The 19,009-nt window shown below is 34.8% G+C and overlaps 1 protein-coding gene across 1 annotated transcript; it reads left to right on the forward strand.

Moving 5' to 3' along the window:
- The first annotated feature begins 1,180 nt into the window (after positions 1-1,180).
- On the forward strand, positions 1,181-7,519 carry LOC127739108 (transforming growth factor-beta-induced protein ig-h3-like). Its single transcript, XM_052250697.1, has 5 exons — positions 1,181-1,388; positions 3,409-3,626; positions 5,837-6,026; positions 6,336-6,548; positions 7,271-7,519. Exons 1-5 carry the CDS (start codon positions 1,235-1,237, stop codon positions 7,390-7,392), a joined length of 897 nt encoding a protein of 298 aa, XP_052106657.1. The 5' UTR covers positions 1,181-1,234; the 3' UTR covers positions 7,393-7,519.
- Positions 7,520-19,009: the final 11,490 nt, after the last annotated feature.

Consider the following 19,009-nt stretch of genomic DNA (forward strand, 5'->3'; position numbering starts at 1 on the left):
AAAACAAGGATAAGCAAAGCAAATGTTCAATTATAGTAAAAGGTCTGGATGGGGTTTACAGAATACAGAATAATGGGCAAATAGAGCAAAATAAAGGGCTTAAGATAAAGAATTGACAAAAATAGACAAAAAAATAAGAATAGAGAATAGTAGTGTGCTAAAATATACAGAATAGAGAATAATGGGCAAAATAAATAAAAGTATAGAGAAAATGCATCTAAAAAATTAAAGAATAAAGAAATGAGGGACCCCCACCCAGACCCTCATAGTAGATGTCTTTCAAATTTACAATGTAGTTTGTAATATTAGAATATTGTGCATAAGATTTTAATATTTATCATGTTTATGTTTCTAAAGATGTTTAAATGTGATTTTATAGAAACAATTATTTCACTTTATCTTTATTGATTGTCTCTTCATTCAAATTATTATGTATAATTCCAGACATTTTTTCTAGTGATTATGCATAATTCCTGAAAATTTTAGTTATCATATATAAACACTTAAGTTACCAGTGATAATTCATGTCTTTTTTTTAATTATACCCCCGCTTTAAAAAAAAGGGCATACTATTTTACCTTTGTCTGCCCATCCGTCCGTCAGTCCATCCATCCATCCATCCGTAAGTCCGTCCGTCCCATGAATATTTTTCGTCGCATGTGTCTCAGGAACTACATTACAAGGATTTTTGAAATTTGGTTTCAGCGTTTATATAAGTCAGCTATACCGTGTGATGCGTTTTCAGATTCATCACTCCAGAATTTCCTGTTTAACGTCAAGTATTTTGGCGGGGGTATCATCAGTGAGCAGTAGCTCACAGTTTCACTTGTTATTTTTGTGATTATTATGTAATGAGTTGTTTTGTTTTCATGTATGACATCAACCCCCATTGGGGTATAATAGTGCATTATTTCAATAAATAAATCATTTTATAATCCCTAATTCTACAAATTCACTGTAACAGATACACGTTCGCGAAGAAAATGAACAACGTTACTAGTTATTATTCAACATAGCTACCAAAGAATTTGACCTTAAACTTATCATGTACTTGATGTTGGTCAGTTATATAACATTATTTATCTTGTCACCTGTATCTGTCTTAAGATTTTAAAAACGTGGACTGGTCGCGTGCTGTTGATCTCGTGACCGTTTGATATAAAAATCATAATCGGTGCTGACGAACAGGAGACTGAGGAACACTGGTCAACTGTAAACACTGAACATAACTATAATGAAGCTCATTTGTTTTGGTTTGCTTGCCTGCCTGGCCATTCCTGCTCTTGGACAGACAGATAATCTAGTACAGTTAGCTACAAAACTAGGAGCAAAAACATTAGTTCAGTTTGTGACAGAGGCTGGTCTAGCAGACACCCTTGCAAATGGAGGTATAGTTAAACAAAAAAATATGATTAAACTGGTCGTCGAATTATTGGTACAGTACATTTTTCATTTTAATGTAGCTTATTCAGAATTTTCAAAATGATTTATTCCACTGAATTGTTTGCTAGATGTCACAGGAAAGTAATACTGTAAACAGGGGTGCCTGATCTTTATAGATTTTGAATACTATAGCAGATTACAAAGAATTGCAAGGGTGGCAGAACTAACTATAGAACATTGTGTGAGCGTAACTAAAAGTTGAGGGACAAGAATATATTTATGTATAACGAAAAAGGGAAAGGAAAAACATATTTTTTGGAACGGTCCCACTATGTATATAAGTACGTCTGAACCAGTGACAACTCTACAACAGATTTTATCCATCGGATCACCAGTGATGGTGATACAAGGCTGAAAACACATTCTGTATACATATATCATAGGGTTTAAGAACATCCGTTGTTCGACCTGTTAGTGAAATGCGTTTTGTTTAAATATACTTTTTCACTTTTTTGGTCTTTTGGAAAATGTTGCTTGGGCTGTATTTAGACCCCTCTACCAAGGTTTTGTTTTGCATGCACATGTATAAAAATTGCGGTTTTTATCCAACGCAATCATAGGTTTGAACGTTGTTTTCAATTTAGACTTATTTATATTTTTTTCGTTTGGGCTTGTATTATATTTGATTTCGGGTTTATATGATCCGTTCATCCTATTTCGATTCTTCAAAATTCAAGAGTCTATCCTAAATTGAGGTAAATTATATGGCCTTCCAAATACCGTTTCGATTCCTAACATCACTGAAGAGACATTAATTGTCGAAATCCGGATATGGTGTACAAATTTTTGCACTTCATGTTTGCGGTATACCATCTTTTCCGCAAGTTTATTGTTTTCTGTTTGGTATTAAATTAATAATACAGATCCATTTTGTTACATCTTGTGATCCGTTTATTTGGCAATCGCCAATGGCAGTCAGCAGGGTTTAAGAAAATCCGTTGTTCGACCTGTTAGTCAAATGCGTTTTGTTTAAATATACTTTTTAACTTTTTTGGTCTTTTGGAAAATGTTGTTTGTGCTGTATTTAGACCCCTCTACCAAGTTTGTTTTGCATGCACATATATATATATGCTATATGCAAATTAATAAAACTTTGGAACTTTAAAGACCAACATATTAAAGTATAATACTCTTTACCGGTTTCCGTTTCGTATATTAATATGTGTGTAAGTTGTGAGAAAGAGTGGAGGATTCCCACCCGCTCTCCCACCTGTGTTCATGAAAACATTCGTTTATTCTGTAAGAAAAGTACAAGACTCGAGGCGATTTAGAGCTCGACATATTGTACATATGTACATTTTTTGTACTTATCTGTTGCTGAATCTTTTATGATTGTCTCTTATGAGTTTTGTGACAACGAGTTGCTGTATCATTGAGGTAAGACCCACACATTCTTAACCTCAAGTATTTACATTTATACCTCAATAATTCAATGGAAAAAGTAAATGTTTAACCAGTTACTTTTTTGTACTGTTTTTTCGACTTCTTTTTTGTTGTTGTAATTCGTCGTTGGACGTTGTTAGTCAATCACAACGTTTCAATGTTATACGCTTTTGAAAATATTACTCAGAATGCGTTAGATCCTGAAATGGCGAATTTTCCTACTAGCTTTCTCCACTGTTGCATCAAATTTTATATTAAATATAGGCACACATTTGTGCGCCTGCTTCAAGTCAGGAGCCTCTGGCCTTTGTTAGTCTTGTATGTTTTTTTATTTTTAGTTCATTTATATGTTTCGAGTTTAGTGTGACGTGCATTTTCACTGAACTAGTACACATTTTTGCTTAGGGGCCAGCTGAAGCCCGTCTCTGGTTGCGGGATTTTCTCGCTGTGTTGAAGATCCATTGGTGGCCTTGGGCTGTTTTCTGCTCTTTGGTCGGGTTGTCTCTTTGACACATTCCCCATTTCCATTCTCGATTTTGTTTAACATGTAGTTTTAAATTTTTATTTTATAATTTTGTTCAGGACCCTTTACTGTGTTTGGACCAACTGATGATGCTTTCAACAAATTACCACCAAAAGTAGTAGAACTATTAAAAAAGGACAAAAAACTGCTAGCTGACGTACTGAAGTTCCATGTCCTTAGCGGGAAAGTATATTCAACACAGCTGTCCAATGAACTGGTTGCTCCTTCACTAAACCCAATGGCTAAAGTCCGTATCAACATTTACCAAGGCGGAAAGGTAATTAGAGGATTGTTCGGGAATGTTTTGATAACAATTGAAATGAATGTGTTGTGACTGAGTCTGCATCAGATTTTATTACTGTCACGTATTAATATATAATTTGCAACTAGTATATATGAAAATGAAAATACCACGAGAGATTTTCTACATATATATAAATACCTTCACCAGGAAGGCCCAAAACCAAACAAAATAAAGCCAAGAATGTATAAGAACATGAACACGTGGAGAATATATGAAAATGTTAATGAACAATATGACTTTCCGATTGTGCCCTTCTGGCTGAGGGAGTGTGTATTCTCATGGCGAGTGATGTATGCCTAGTAGGAGACTGTGATCCTGTCGATGAACCCGGTCTCGCTACTTTTAGAGCTCATGCCATTCCCCCAGTTTTTTTGTTTATATATGTATGGAAGTTTTTAACAACCTTGACTGGCTATACAGCCCTTGCACGGTCGGCCCTGGCTTGCGCCTTTTTGGGAATTTAAATAATTTAGGTTTAACCATATGGTAATTGATATAATTTAGAATGACGAGAAAAAAAAAAAAGTAAAAATGAGTAAAAATTTGTACATAACACTACAGGGAGGTAACTCTGATAAAATCAGCTGAACGTTTTAATCACGTTCTATTGTTAAGGAAATATTAAGGTTCTCAACGATCTAAATTAGTTATTTTCAAACTTTTTTTAAAATAGCTTTATTTTGATTAAAATATGAAAATAAGAAGATGTGACCACCATAGACCAAATGACATAGAATTTATCAACTATAGGTCACCGTAGGCTTCAACAATGAGCAAAACCCATACCAATAGCAAACTATAAAAAGGCCCCGAAATGACAATTGTTAAACAATTCAAACTAAAGATATGATTTATGCACTAAAACAAAAGACAAATATGATAGACAGCGACCAACGACACCACTGAATTACAGGCTCCTGGCTTCGGACAGGCACAAACAGAGTGTGGCGGGGTTAAAAATGCATGCTGGTGCCCAACCTGCCCCTTAATCTAGGACAGTGGTGTAACAGCACGACATAAGAACACACTATAAAAATCAGTTGAATAGAGCTAAACACATCAGATAGATACCATGCACAAAAATAAACTTACAAAATCATTAAAGGCGCAAAGTAGAGATCTGAGAGTACTCGCAGTTAATGAAAACTAGTTCAAAGCCAACATAACAACTAAGTCTAATAAAAAAAAATCAGGTATCTGAGACTTAAATATCAGTTAGTACACATCCAACAGGAATTCAATGGATTAAGTGTAAAGCCTTTTCCCCGAGATATTTTGGCTTTGTTTCATTTTCGAAAAAAGTGAAATACGTACCATTTATATTTCCAGAAGTATTATCAATTAGAAAAATATGAAAAGGATCTGTAAATGTATAGAATGTACGTAAAAAACAGCGATAAATTACATTTAATTCGCTTCGAATATTAATTTCTTGAAATTTCGTTCAGAATTCCGCACAATCTTACCTAGAATTTCCATTAAATTTTCGGACAACTTTTGACTGAATTGCTGACAATGACAATATTAAGGCAGTGCGACTGAAACTTTACTAAAAACAGTTCTTCACATTCGGAAACTCTTGAATAATTCTTTTCTTTCCAACCGCAGCTTTCAATCTGCATTAGGTATTGTGATACTTTAATGTCATGTGACAGGAGTTGTTTGTGTCTAACTTCAACTTCCCTCCCCCTTACTCCAAAAATAAAATCGGTAATTTTTTCCCCAGAATATCCCAGATTTTACCCCACCTCTTCCACCAGTTCCCACCCTCTGCTTCTACTTCCATACCTCTGACTTCCACTTCCTTCCATCCTGACTCCTGTTTTCCGCCACCTCGTTTTCATGTTTCCTTACCCCTGTCCACCCACTCACTATCGGCTATATCGTTGCTGTCGGTTTGTATTGGTGGAGGAAATCGGGTTTCCCGGCGAGAACTCTACTGACCTTCGGAAGGAAAACTGGCAATCCTAGTTAATTAAGTTAGAAGTCAAACATGCGAGGTTCTACATGACAACCTCAGTGCTAACATGCTTATGATACTGTAGATTAACTACTTAGACCAGTCAGCTACCGTTTGTCCCCCACACTTTTTTCATTCTTCTATGTCACTGTATAATAGAGAATGGACACGTAGAATGTGTCAAAGAGACAACTAATGTGTATATTTTGTATTTAATTGACAGGTGATTACAGCATCAGGAAGCCCTGTAGTTATGCCAAATCAGAATGCTTCCAATGGAGTCATCCATGTTATAGACAAAGTCATGTTTCCTCTACCAATAGTGCCGGTAACAGGAATGGTAGGACGGGATCCTATGTTGTCTACTCTCCTCACAGCTGTCAAGGCTGCTGATCTCGTACAAACGCTCTCAGGTAAATATATTTTTCACTTCCTTATATATCAATAGGAAACTGTTAAAAAATTGCAGGAAGATCTAAATTTCCAACATCCCAATAAAGATGGTGGATAATGTACAATAACTTATGAATAAATCGTGTTTCATTTCGAAGAAAAAAATGGTTGATTATACAGTTTAGCTTCTCTATCTATTTCGATATGTCCTTTAGAACACGATAACTCTAGGCTGTTGTACAGTTTCAGAACGCTACTGCGTTAGATATGTAGCTGTAAGCGACATTGACTTCCGTAATATATATTTTACAAGTTTTATTATATTTTAGGCCCTGGTCCATTCACCGTGTTTGCGCCCACAAATGCAGCTTTCCAGAAATTGCCCGCTGGAACATTGGACAATCTTTTAAAAAACAAGACAGCCTTGACCGACGTCTTGACCTATCATGTGGTTTCTGGAACGTTCTATAGTGCTGGTTTAACATCTGGAATGTCAGCAACAACAGTAGAAGGAAAACCAGTCACAATCACCATTAGTGGAGGTTTGTTTAATATTTTTTGAATCCATTTTGTTTGTTTACTCTTAATTGTATGTGTATGTATTATACCTATTCTTATTAAATCTGCAACATAATATAATAGTTAAATATGTACAACGTTTGAATGGATAAGAGTTTCATCTACAAAAGTGCGAGGTGAATGTCGGATGATAAGAGACGAAAACCATTTCGGTGCGTATAACGGAGGGACGCAGAACAGAGATTTTTTCAATGGCTACCAATTCGAAACTATAACCGACTGAAAAAAAATCCATTTTCTTTGTGAAGCTTTCTGAATAAGTAATTAGCAAATACTAGTATTTTGTGCTTAGAGATTAAAATATATGAAAGGTTTAGCGGCAAATATGTACATGTAGTGTTTATCGACAAATATGCATATTTAGTATTTAGCAACAATTATGTATATTTAGTGTTTCGCGACTAATATGCATACATTAAGTCCTTAGCTGCAAATATGTATATTTAGTGTTTAGCGGTAAATATGTATATCTAGTGTTTAACTGCAAAATCAATATGTATATTTAATGTTTAACTGCAAGTATGTATATTTAATGTTTAACTGCAAATATGTATATTTAATGTTTAACTGCAAATATGTATATTTGATGTTTAACTGCAAATATGTATAATGTTTAACTGTACATGTGTAGATCTAGCCCATAATTATGTTTGATTGGAAGATGACTCTCCTTTATTTTTTTTAGGGAAAGTTATGGTTGGAAAAGCCACTGTAGAAAGAGCCGATGATTCAGTGTCCAATGGTGTTATTCATATCATCGATACCGTACTTATTCCTCCTTCTCTTACATCAGCAATTCTTCCATGAAGCAATGCCTGATGCAGTGTAGAGGGTTATTCACATTTTATCCATTTTTCATCAATTCTTCAATGAAATGAATGTACAGTTTTTATATATATTAAAACTACTTTTGTTATATAATACACATGGTAAATGTGTTTTTTTTGTTTTGTTATACTGATGAAAATATATAAAATGTGTATCGTATATGACAATAATAAGATGTCGTATGATTGCCAAGGACACGACAACTCAACCAGAGACCGAATGATGTAGATGTTAGCAACTATGTGTAACAGTATGGCCTTCAACAATGAACAAAACCCGTACCGCATAGCAAGATTAGAAAGGTGTGGCAAAATGTAAATTAATTGAAACGAGAAAACTTACGGTCTAATTTATATACTTGTCTAGTACAATCAATAAACGAATAAATACCACAATCACTGAACTACAGGCTCCTGGCCTGGAACAGGCACACAGAGAATGAGGTGAACTTAACCATTTTGCGGGCACCCAACCTTCCTCTAATCCGTAACAGTGATGTATCAGCAGCACAGCACAAGAACACACTGTAATCAATGGAGTATTCAGATATCACTAAGACACTACGTCCATCAGTAACTGGCCTCTGGATAGCTTTATACGAATTAAAGATGAGCAACACATCGACAAAAATAATAAAAAGACACTTAGGGGGCAACATAAAGTCTTCAACAATAGACAGATGTCAAACTCTAACTCGGAGTTCTATAAATGTTGTGAATAGAAATAAGAAGATGTGGTATGAGTGCCAATGAGACAACACTCCATCAAAGTCACAATGTGTAAAAAGTTAACAATTATAGGTCAAAGTACGGCCTTCAACACGGAGCCTTGGCTCACACCGAACAACAAGCTATAAAGGGCCCCAAAATGACAAGTGTAAAACAATTCAAACAGGAAAACCAACGGTCCAATCTATATAAAAAACGAGAAACACTAATGAACCACATCAACAAACGACAACCACTGAACAACAGGTTCATGACTTAGGACAGGTGCAAACAAATGCAGCGGGTTTAAACGTTTTAACAGGCGCCAACCTTCCAGGCGCGTAGCTACGTTTACGTTAAAACGCCCGGGCGTACACATGAATATTGGAGGGAAAAATATTTTGATCCAAATAAATTAAAGGAACCGTTTAAAGCACACGAGCAATTGTAATGCTTTCTCCGATGACTTGTAATTGAAGATCAAAGTGACGAAATTTACTTTTTAATCAAATGGTATCATATTATATATTTGTTCATTTTCTGTCAAACTTTGAATCTACTGTGAATATTCTACTCAGATTACTATTGTTTAAAGCAATTTAGTATCTTCTGGGATACAATATATGTGTGTCTTGCAATTTTATGTTACACCTGACCATCAGTCTATAAAAATTAATTATTTCATGCGTCCATTAACGAAATTTTCCCGTAAAAAGGTGTGAAAATTATATGAAGTTAAAATAATTAATAGAACTTGCTGTTTTTTCTATTTCTATAAAGTTTTGATTGCTTTGTCGATTGATTGGTTTACCCAACATCTCCTTTTAAACATATTCTAAAGTAATTGGTTTGGACATTTTTCTCTTAAACAAAGGACAATTAAATTCCAAATCAACACAATGAAATCAACATGAAAAAAACCCAAATCAAACTTTAAAAGAGAGGCGAAAGATACCAAAGGGATATTTAATCTCAGTTGAAAACAAACTGACAATGCCATTTCAAAAGACGAAAAACGACGAAAAGACGGACAACAGTACATAAAAGACAACATAGAAAACTAAAGACTAGGCAATACGAACCCCACCTAAACCCGTGCTGATCTCAGGTGCTCCAGACTGAAGGGTAAGCATGTCCTGTTCCAAATGTGGCACCCGTCGTGTTGCTCATGTAAGTAAAAACTGGGTGATAAGTCTAATTCGGTAGGTCAAATTCGAGGAAAAGAGGACGGAATTATGGTGACAACAATGGAACATGTCCGTCGTCAACTGTGAAACAGTCTACCAGCTCGTGATAGCGCTCTTAAAATTTTCGCAGAATGCATTTCAACTTCACCACTTGGAACTCTTGGTTTAATAGCTTCCTTGTACGTAGCAATTTCATTCAAGGAAACCATGATGGGAAATGCAAGTTCTGAAATATCGTATCAACTGGGAGATATATACTCCATATGCAGGTTCTACTGGAATGTTGCTACATAGAAATGGAAAGTTCACAACTGGAAAGCTGAAGTCATCTCTTATTTAGTAGAGTTTTGTTCTCAACCAACCAAGTATGTTGCTATTGATGAATTTTGAATGACAGAAATGGTATCTTTTTCACAATAACGCGTGAGCTTCAGGGGGTTTCGCCCCCTACCCGGAGGTCCTCTGCCCTGGGGCCGCCGGGGCGGCCTTCATACCACTCGCCGAGGTTCGTGCGTACACTTAAAAATAGCCTTGCTACGCCACTGCCTTCACCCTAACCTGAAACAGTAGTGTAACATTACAACATAGAAAGACACACTACAAAATATGAATTTAACAAAAACAATCTCAAATCCGCCACCAATACCCAGGTCTTCAAATACTGTAAATTCGGAAATTATTGCGATGTTTTCATTTTGGATTTTTTTTTTATATGAATGAAGCAGGATTTTCCCAGTATCGGAAGATTCAAATCCTAAGTTTCAATATCTTCTTCCAGGAATGCAGTTTTATCTGACGTTGATTTACAAACTTCTATAATAAAGGATATAATATATCTATGCTACTAAAATAACGAGGTTCAATTGTTGGCCGGCATGACGTAAAAACGACGAATCAAAAAATTCAATTTATATATAACTGATATAGGATAATGATGTTGATTAAAAATTACACCATTTCAGGCCCTTTTGTTTTCCACATAATTAATATTACCAATAATTAAGACGTTTCGGGTCGAATTTGATACCGAAACCAATAGTACCTGTTACCTGTTACCTAATCTGTACGTTCCGCCTCTGTCAGGCGCACCACCAAACGGTGTATTTGGGATTTGCTATATACACGGGTCATAATCACACCTGAACTTCGTCATTATACAGGGATTGACACTACTTAATTCAATCATTGACCAAAAAAAAATATCAACAAGTAGTTTCCGGTTGTAGTAAGAAAACCAGGACGGATTCAAACAGGAAGATTTTGAAAGCAGAGAAAACTGTGCACCTTATAATCAGCATGACTTTATCACAATACGAATACTAAAAATCCAACCTGAAAATAAGGCGTTGGTATTTTAATTCAGTCCCGGAACCGCGATGTCGCAGGTGTGTTCTAGTATATATATATATATATATATAGATAGATGATATCATTCCTGTACACTTAAAATTCCTTTGTGTATTGTGTTAGATGTCCTTGTTTAATGCATGCGAGAAGGTAACACCTCCCGAAACGAAAGCTGATTTTCATAGAGTTCTACGACAGATAGAGTTGTCACTTGTTTAGACGTACTTATCAAATAACTATATCTGTGACTGCATCTTACGATCCTTTACGATCATAGATAATTTAGCTAATCTGCAATCAATGCCATCTTCATGCCTAATATATCATGTACTGTGTTACAACTCTAGATTCTAATGACGAGGAAAGGTAACACTAGGCCACCGAAAGCTGAATTTTTGTTCAGTCTAGGTGGCCGAGTGGTCTAGAGCGCTGAACACAGTGCAGGCGGTGTTGTCTCGATATCCCAATAGCATGAGTTCGAATCCCGGAGAGGGAAGAACAAAAATTTAACATGTGCTAATATTTAGAGTAGTTATGTATATAAACACAACAATATTAAATGTGAAAAGTTGCTGATATTTAGAGTAATTATGAATATAATATGTGTTTTCAGCCGTGTATCACCTTCACTAGGTGGATGGATGGATCTGACGTAGAGTTGTCACTTGTTTAGACGTACTTATATATATTTATTATATACTTAGTAGTAAATACAGATAAATTGTATGTGTAATACAATCATTGGCAATCGTGCTGTATCAGCCACCCGTGATGATATCGATATCAGCACGGTTGCAAAGGCTTTATCACACCTTTAATCTGTATGACGTCACGTCATCGATTGTAGTCACTGTTGCAAAGCTATCAAACCCCTAATCTGTATGACGTCATGTCAAACCTCCTTACCTGTATGACATCATGTCACATAAAAACATCTACGTGAGGTATATGTATATAATAAAGTGTATATGATATGGCTTTTTCAATATCACACACCGTATCAAGTTGAACCCTCAACCAATATAATCCCTCGAGCAGAGCTCTTGGGATTATATTGGTGTCTCGGGTTGATACGGATGTGATATTGAAAAAGCCATATGATATTCTCTATATATATACATAATTACTTTAAATATCAGCACAACTATGTTAAATCTGCAAATTTGCGGAAGCAACTATTTTTGTTCTTCCTTCGCCGGGATTCGAACTCATGCTATTGGGATATCGTGACAACACCGCCTGCACTGTTTCCAGCGCCACTCGGCCACCTAGACTGAACTAAATTTGCAGATTTAACATTGTTGTGCTGATATTTAGAGTAATTATGAATACAATACTGTTTTCAGCCGTGTATCGCCTTCACTGGTGATAAAATGGATGGATCTGTCGTAGAGTTGTCACTTGTTTAGACGTACTTATTACATATATATAAAAACTTATAAAGTACCTAACAATGTTAGAGTAGATCTAATTCTTTACTTCCTCCACAACCGGGGCTGGAACCCTTGCTTCTGTGACATCGTGGCAACACCGCCTGCATTGTGTCCAACGCCGAAGACCACTCGACCATCTAGGCTACATAAAAATATAGCTTTCGGTGGTCGATGTAATTCCTTTCCTCGTCGGCTTTATCTACGGTTGTAACACAGTACATGATGTATAGTGGCAAGTAGATGGTGTACCTTTCAGATCAGCTATTTTGTCTGTCGTAAAGGATGATAATGTTAATTATCATGCCGCCACATCAAATTTTTATTTTGTTATACATGTCTAAACCGACATTTTATACGGTTCCTGGTTTGTTTGACTGTTAACCATAAGATTTTGACTCGACGTATAAACAGGTTGCAGCGGATTTCGATCGCCTGACACAGGGACAAGAGATTTATCACGAAGTCCAATTTCAGCAGGTAAGTTGCCTTGCTGAATTGTTGGTGCTTGAACTTGTGTATTTTTAATTGGCACAAGAGAAGTTAACTTTGCGGAACCGGTGGCAACATTATCAAGGACGGCACTGATTTTATGTTTTTGTTCATTGCTACGTCTCCTACAATAGGACTTGAGGATTCCTTCACATTTGTTATCAGACATGTACATTATGTTTCTGTCTGTAAGCCCAGCATCACTCATTGCGGTTTTTGCTGTTGAACGTAGAGAATGTGCTGTGTATCGTTTTACTCCAGCGTTTTTACAGATATCCGGCATAAAAATTGTGGACGCTTTCACTTTCACTGGTGTCTCAGTGTACCAAACTGAATAATTATCAGGATTGCCACGAAGTGCATCACGACTGCACTGATTGAACAAATTTTTTGAATCTGGGTGACATTTTGACAAAAAAAAATTTAATTGCTTGGACGGGACATGAATCTGAGTCAGTCGAGTACATTCTTTTGTCTTCGGCTTCTTCTGAGGAGTCTTCTTTATCACCTTGGTAGTTTTTCTGATGTGTTTCATGCGTGATGATAAGGTATTCTCTCCCTTCCTCGTCATTTACAAATTAAATTGAATCCTGTGATAACTGTTGGTAAAATTCAACACCACGACTAACAAAGTGTATTCCAAGGGCATACCAGACTTTAAATCGAAGTGCGACAACATTATTCTTTGTAGAAAGGACCTCATTTATTTTCTGTAACTCAGAGTTAGAAATAATAGGATGATGCTGAGTCGGACGGGACAGACCATTAGGAAGGTTGAATTTAAGCTATAGCACTAAGCATTGAATTTGCTAACTTAAAGTCTTTGTCTCGGACAATGTCAATGTTGCGACCAATGTCCTTCAGGTGTCAATTAATTGCGTACGTACGTACACTCTTAAGGGAATTTTTGATATTCCTGCGCGATACTTTCAGGCATACTTTGGATCATTTTATTTTATTTTTTGGGCTTGGCTTTAGCATAAAATTTGCGAATGCTTTCATTAAGGTTCTCCTCAGATATTGTGTTGAAATCCACAGTTTTCTGTAATCTTTCTGAACACCATCTGAAATTTAAGGAAATTAATGTGAATCTGACACATAATGGATACATGTAAGGTCAGTTTTAATGACTTCATCACTATTTTGAAAATAAACATGATTCCATGCTAGCCCAGTAGAAAAGGAAAAATTATTCTATGAAAAATTTCATACAATTTTAGAAAATTGCAGCTTGCAAATATAAGGAAAAATCATCGGTTTATATATTTTTAATTTAGATAACAGTTACTATGCATCAATTCTATATCTTCTGAAATGGTTCATTCTATGATTGTATCGTATCCTTTTTCTTTATTTCTAATTTATGACTTTTATTTTTGGGAAGATTTTACAATATTTTTATTTGTATTATATTGGTGGTATATTATGAACCCCGATACATAAATAGGAAACTATTTATTTTTTGTTTGCTATAGTGTATTAAATGTGCGGTTTCTTGGTTAATAATATTCAGGAAGAATTGGTGTATAATCCACTCCTTTCCTTGAAATGGTCATTTTTAATTTTTATTTGTATGTCAAATCTGGTCATTACTTGGGTAGGTTTGGTGGAAATGTCAACATTGGAGCAAATTTATTTTCAACATAGATTAATTACCATTGAAAACTCCTATTCCCCACTTTGTGTTCTTTTTGGTAGCTGCACTGTACTGGTTTTTCTCTAGGTCTAACAGGGCTTCCTCATCAAGTTGCTTAAATCTTGTGTTTGGTGGGTGTCAACTTTGGTGAAATTGAGGTGTTTCAGAAGTGTCCAAATCCTGAGTATTCTGGTCTTAAGGTGTTTCAGTGTGTTGAGTATTTTGGTTTAGAGGTGTTTCAGGATTCTGACCATTCTGGATTTGAGGTGTTTCAGGGTTCTGACCATTCTGGATTTGAGGAGGATTTACAGGTTCCTGGGTTGTCTCATGTGTTTCAATGGTTTGACAAGCTTCAACAAGCATTTCATCAAAGACAGGAACATATTGCTGCAATACCTCAAGAAGCTCGACCATTGCTTCAGCATCCCAATCATAAGGAAGCTGTAGTTCAAATGTAACAGGCGGTGGTGACAGATTTTCCAGCTCCGAGTCGGATCAGATAACCTCCGGTTCCATTGTTTGTCAATTATACTACAGTAGCAGACGATGTCAAGCACGTGAGTTACATTTATTTTTTATGGTGAAAATAAATTAATCAATATCTTATTATTTAACGATGAACGCGGAGTGAAAATAAATATTGCTATGGGTGCAATCAACAGTTTTTTTCTATGACGTCATATTTTAAGGGACCATGCCTAAGTGACCCTTAGTGGTGGAATGGTTAATAAAGATACTTGTATAAAACTAGATATTACTGGAATCAGAATTTTCTCTAGTTTATATTTGAAATAAAAATATACTGTACTTTTAATATAGTAAAAAAGTTCTATCCAGAGAAAATGGGGAAAAAGTTGCCTAATCTGAACATAAAAAACCTGAAATCAGGTCATGTGCGTAACCCATGTAAACATGATACAGGCACATTTCCCATAATCAAAACTGTATGAAATTCATAGGTTTTTACCTGGCCTTTAATAAAAATCTTGTTTCAGGGTACGGTTTCCTGCTTCGAAAAGAGCTACAGTGGCTGCAAATAAGTTTTCAATTTTCACTGCCAAAAAAACAGGATGTTTACAGTGTTGTCTCCCCTCAAAACATGAATATTTAATCTAATTTTTAAAATTATTTTAATCATTCAACCTGTTTAAATTGAAAGCTAATTAACTAATTTTTACAATCAAATACAAAAAACATGATACTTTTTCACCAATTATATGAATAAAAAGGGATTTCCCTCCATGGTTATTTTTAGTCGGGGAATAACCCCTAGTTTTTTTATACGAAACTGTTTATAGCACCCTATGGTCGAGCCGTATTATCGTCGCCATCTTGTTTGCATTGGTTACAAAAAGTAGTTCCGTCAACGTCGTTTATCCAAAAATAAATAACTTCAAGAGCCACTACCGGAAGCCTTCTAGACCAATCATATAAACGTATTCCCTAATATGCAAATCATATTAGAATTATATATAAACGAAAACACGTTGTCAAATAAAATAAGCCTTGTGTAAATTCTGGTTGGACAGGAATTGACGGATGTAAAGCACAATTTAGAATTAATGTCGGATTCATTGAACAAACTTTTATATCGGATTCATTGCACAAATGTTTATGTCGGATTAATTTTAAAAATTTTTGTCGGTTTTTTTTTACACAAACATTTTGTCAGATTCATTGCAAAAATCATTATGTAGTTTGTTTGGCACACATTTTTATGTCGGATTCATATCTGATTGATGTCGAATGCAAAGCAAAAACTTGTATGTCAATACATTTCACAAACTTTTATATCTTAAACATACAACACACTTTTTTGTCGGATTCATACCAAATATCATTTATGTCAGATTCATGGAACACACCTTTATCATGTTTATGTCGGATTTATAGCACACACCTCTATGAAGGATGCAAAGCACAAACTTGTATGTCGGGTTCATATCACAAATTGTTTGCTGCATGTCTAGCTAATGTCATTTACCAAATAAGTAGGGTATGTAAAAGAAACAAAATCGACACTGATCTATTTTTCACAAATGAACTCTCGCTATATACGTAATCGGTAAACAGAAAGTACAACTTGACGATCAACAGAATGGTATATCATGCTAAAAAGAAGATTGATTCCCAATTTCCGTGTAGTTACTAAGTTTTTATTAGTATTTGGTCAACAGAATGTTGATGAGGGATGAATGTAAAACGCATCACTTTCTACCAAATTCGGGAAAGCTATGATCTGTAGTTCATGAGAAAAATGAAACACAATTTCATGGGACGGAAGGAAGGACGGACTGACAGACAGACGTAAACCAGTAAACCTCCTCCTTCGGAGCGATTGTACAATTATTACGTCACATCACTTCTCAAACGTATTATCTTTAAAGGGTTCAATTAATAAATTCAATTATAATCTATTCAAATGATTTATTAACAAAATGTAAAAAATATCACAGTTACAGTAGAAAGTATATAATATAAAAATATCACAGTTACAGTAAGCATATAATATAAAAATCATGCTTTTAAAAAAGGCAATCATCACAAATATCTTCTAAACAATAGGTACCTACGTGTGCTAAATGTTCTAAAATTCAAAAGCTATTTAAAGATATATGCATTCAAATTGTAAAAATGTTACTGATAAATGGTGTGTATGAATAATAAGGTGTTCGTATCATCATAATTTTGATTTTATTTTTGAGGACATTGAGAAATACTTGAATTAACATTTTAAAATAAAATGATATTGAAACTTGGTTGCAATTGAACTATTACCCGCAGAATATTCATGACTGCTTAACGTACAGTGGCGAATATTACATGATAATTAGAAGGATATTTGTTGATATATGAATATACCAAAGTGTTTACAATCCCGGATAATACTCAGAAAGACATATTACTATACTCATATATATATATTTGTTTTTGCTCTATACCGACCAGTCGTCTTTGCTTTGACTTCTAAATGCCGTGTGCTTTTAACACCCAAGCACGTTGACCCTGCTTTGATGGGAACGCTTGATATCCCGAGTTCGAGCCAAGTACGCTACAATGAGACTATTAAAACGTTGTCTTATTAAGACAAAACTAGTGAATAATAACTCCGAGGTATATTTAAAAAAAGTCTTTCGTGATGGACTGTTGCAATGTTTACGTCTATTGACGAACACTTTATGCATATGCAGGACGATTTTCGTTATCTGAGTTAACTATGTTGAGAAAATTTATTCAGGATTAACAAAATCAAAAAAAGTTGTTAAGATTTTTTCATTAGCAAGTTGTATGTTTCGCGATGATAAAGATGTGATATTTTTCTCATGTTTTTTTCTACTTTAAAGTTAATTTGTAGCATTGTGCATCTTGGAAAATTCTACGTAAATAAAATAATCACATGAAAGTAAAAAGCAATTATGAATTGAAAAAAAATAGTTTACTACAAATTGGACGGACGAAAAAATGTAAACGATATAATCCAATATTATTTTTTATGAATTGATAATATGTACATGTATAAAATGGGACAGAAACTAAAAATCTCAGCAACGAATATAAGTTTTTTCAAGTAATAAACAACACTGAACCACCAATCGAGACATATGATTGATTGTTGGTTGCTTAACGTCCAGTGGTAAATATTTCATGCATGTTCAGGACGATCTAGACATATGAATTGCATACTTGCCAACGCATCAGTGCTAGAAAGGAAAAAATAGAAAGTCATCTTCGACGAAGGTTAAAATATCTTTATTTGACAAAAGATCACCCTTTGTTCATCCCCTTTCATTATTTTTCTGATAGTATTTTATGTCTTTGATTTTCACTGTTTTGCATGCGGTCTTGATTGGGGGGTCTTTCATTTCTCTATTCTTTATTGTTTAGTCCATTTTTCTCTATTCTGTAAACCCCATCCACACCCTCTAGCACAATCATTGCTTATTTGTAAAAGTGAAAAGACATCCAGACAGGTCAATAATAGACAATTACACTTGCATTTTACCCCTTGGTGGCCATGTTGGTTGGCCAGCGGAATCATCGGACACACCTTTTGTACAAGATACCGCCAAGATTGGATCAATTTTGCCCTTTTGTGTCATAGATGACGTTTTTTTGTAAAAAGTTAACGGACAACGACGACGGACGCAAGTGATGGCAAAAGCTGACATTGGCCCTTTGGATCAGGTGAGCTAAAATTGATTTTAGCTGAAAACGTATTTTAATGAATTAACTATAAAAAAATGAGTAATATAACATAGAATTGCACGTAAATTGAGCAAATTGGTAAACTATAATTTGGATAACTAACATTGTAAAACATATCTTTTAAAATTATAATAACAATAAATAATTGACAAAATAAGCAAGAAGTAGATAAACTTTTATACTACAGAACCAATACATGAAATAATGAGATCCGGTAAATAATTGCCAATGAGATAGCTATATATATCCACTAAAACCAAAAGACAAGGCTATAAACAGCTCATCGTTAAATCGAAATGAATTATTTTGCCTCAGTTTTACAACTGGTTTTGAGAAAAAGATACAAAAAGGACTTTGTAACAGGTCACTTTGGGACATATATAATATATCAGTGACCGCTGTAGATAGTAAACTTAGAATTGATAGTAAATAGCAAATACAAGTTATAGCTAGTATATTTATGCTCAAATAATACAGAAAAACGCGAAAATAATTGAAATTAATAGAAAACATAAAAATAGGTGGATGACTAAAAAAAAAAGTCCTATCTCCAAGCAGGAACATATATATACATAGATATACTGTTCCCAG

This window comes from Mytilus californianus, unplaced genomic scaffold, assembly GCF_021869535.1.
Source record: "Mytilus californianus isolate M0D057914Y unplaced genomic scaffold, xbMytCali1.0.p SCAF_4, whole genome shotgun sequence".
Lineage (NCBI taxonomy): Eukaryota > Metazoa > Mollusca > Bivalvia > Mytilida > Mytilidae > Mytilus > Mytilus californianus.